We start from the raw sequence: 759 nt of genomic DNA, 5'->3' as shown, positions 1-759 counted from the left end.
AGTTAAATCTCTATTATCTAATAATAACTAATAAAGTACCAACATATCATGCATCCCTTTAAACAAAAAATAGGTTTAACAACATAGGTGGATTTAAAACCTTTATTGTCCATATTGTCCAATTCTGATTTGTTGAGTCATTGGAAGGTCATTTTCAACAATATAAATCTTAAAACACGTAGTGTCTCAAATCAATGACATAATTATAAAATAAACATTAAAACCTTGTGTTACAATCACATTCAAATAAGCCTCTGCTAAAAAGCAAATGTGTAACTTGTCATCTTTTTGACTTTTCCCTGAATCATTTCATCTCCACATGCCCCTTTAAAATGAAAACATTTGAAAGCTAAAAGCAGTGCAAACAACAATCATACCACTATCATGCCATTTAAGTAGAGATGATGTTCCTAGATTTCTTATTACTCTCATGACACATCTTAAAAGTGTTAAGGTCTACGGTTGGGCTTATACTGACTTAGCAAAGCCCACTCGGTTGTTCTCCCGATCAAACACAGTGTAGTACTGCCCAATGAACACATCACCCAGAATCCACAGGGGTCCAGCCGGGGGTGGGATATCCAGGCCCATGAATCCACTCAGACAGATCTCCTTTCCTCCCTGGCTTTCCTGTAAACACATACAAACAAACAGAGAGAGATACGTCTTTAGAATGTTGTTGTGATTAGCAAAAATCCCTTCAGTGTTTTGCTTTCCCAATACTGGCTAGCTGCATGTGATTTACAAGAAAATAAAACT

At 36.1% G+C, this 759-nt stretch overlaps 1 protein-coding gene across 1 annotated transcript in view; it reads right to left on the bottom strand.

The window, feature by feature from the left end:
- Positions 1-88: 88 nt before the first annotated feature.
- The window catches only part of LOC107576314 (cathepsin D-like), a 6,658-nt gene continuing 5,987 nt past the window's right edge, over positions 89-759 (bottom strand). The window contains exon 7 of the mRNA XM_016262513.1: positions 89-726. Coding sequence (XP_016117999.1) covers positions 469-726 — 258 coding nt within the window. The 3' untranslated portion in view covers positions 89-468. The remainder of the gene's footprint in view (positions 727-759) is intronic.

This window comes from Sinocyclocheilus grahami, unplaced genomic scaffold (genome assembly GCF_001515645.1).
Source record: "Sinocyclocheilus grahami isolate Dianchi unplaced genomic scaffold, SAMN03320097.WGS_v1.1 scaffold3488.1, whole genome shotgun sequence".
NCBI classification, from domain to species: domain Eukaryota; kingdom Metazoa; phylum Chordata; class Actinopteri; order Cypriniformes; family Cyprinidae; genus Sinocyclocheilus; species Sinocyclocheilus grahami.
Note: the sequence above shows the minus strand (reverse complement) of the source record. Positions and strands in the feature narration are given on the sequence as shown.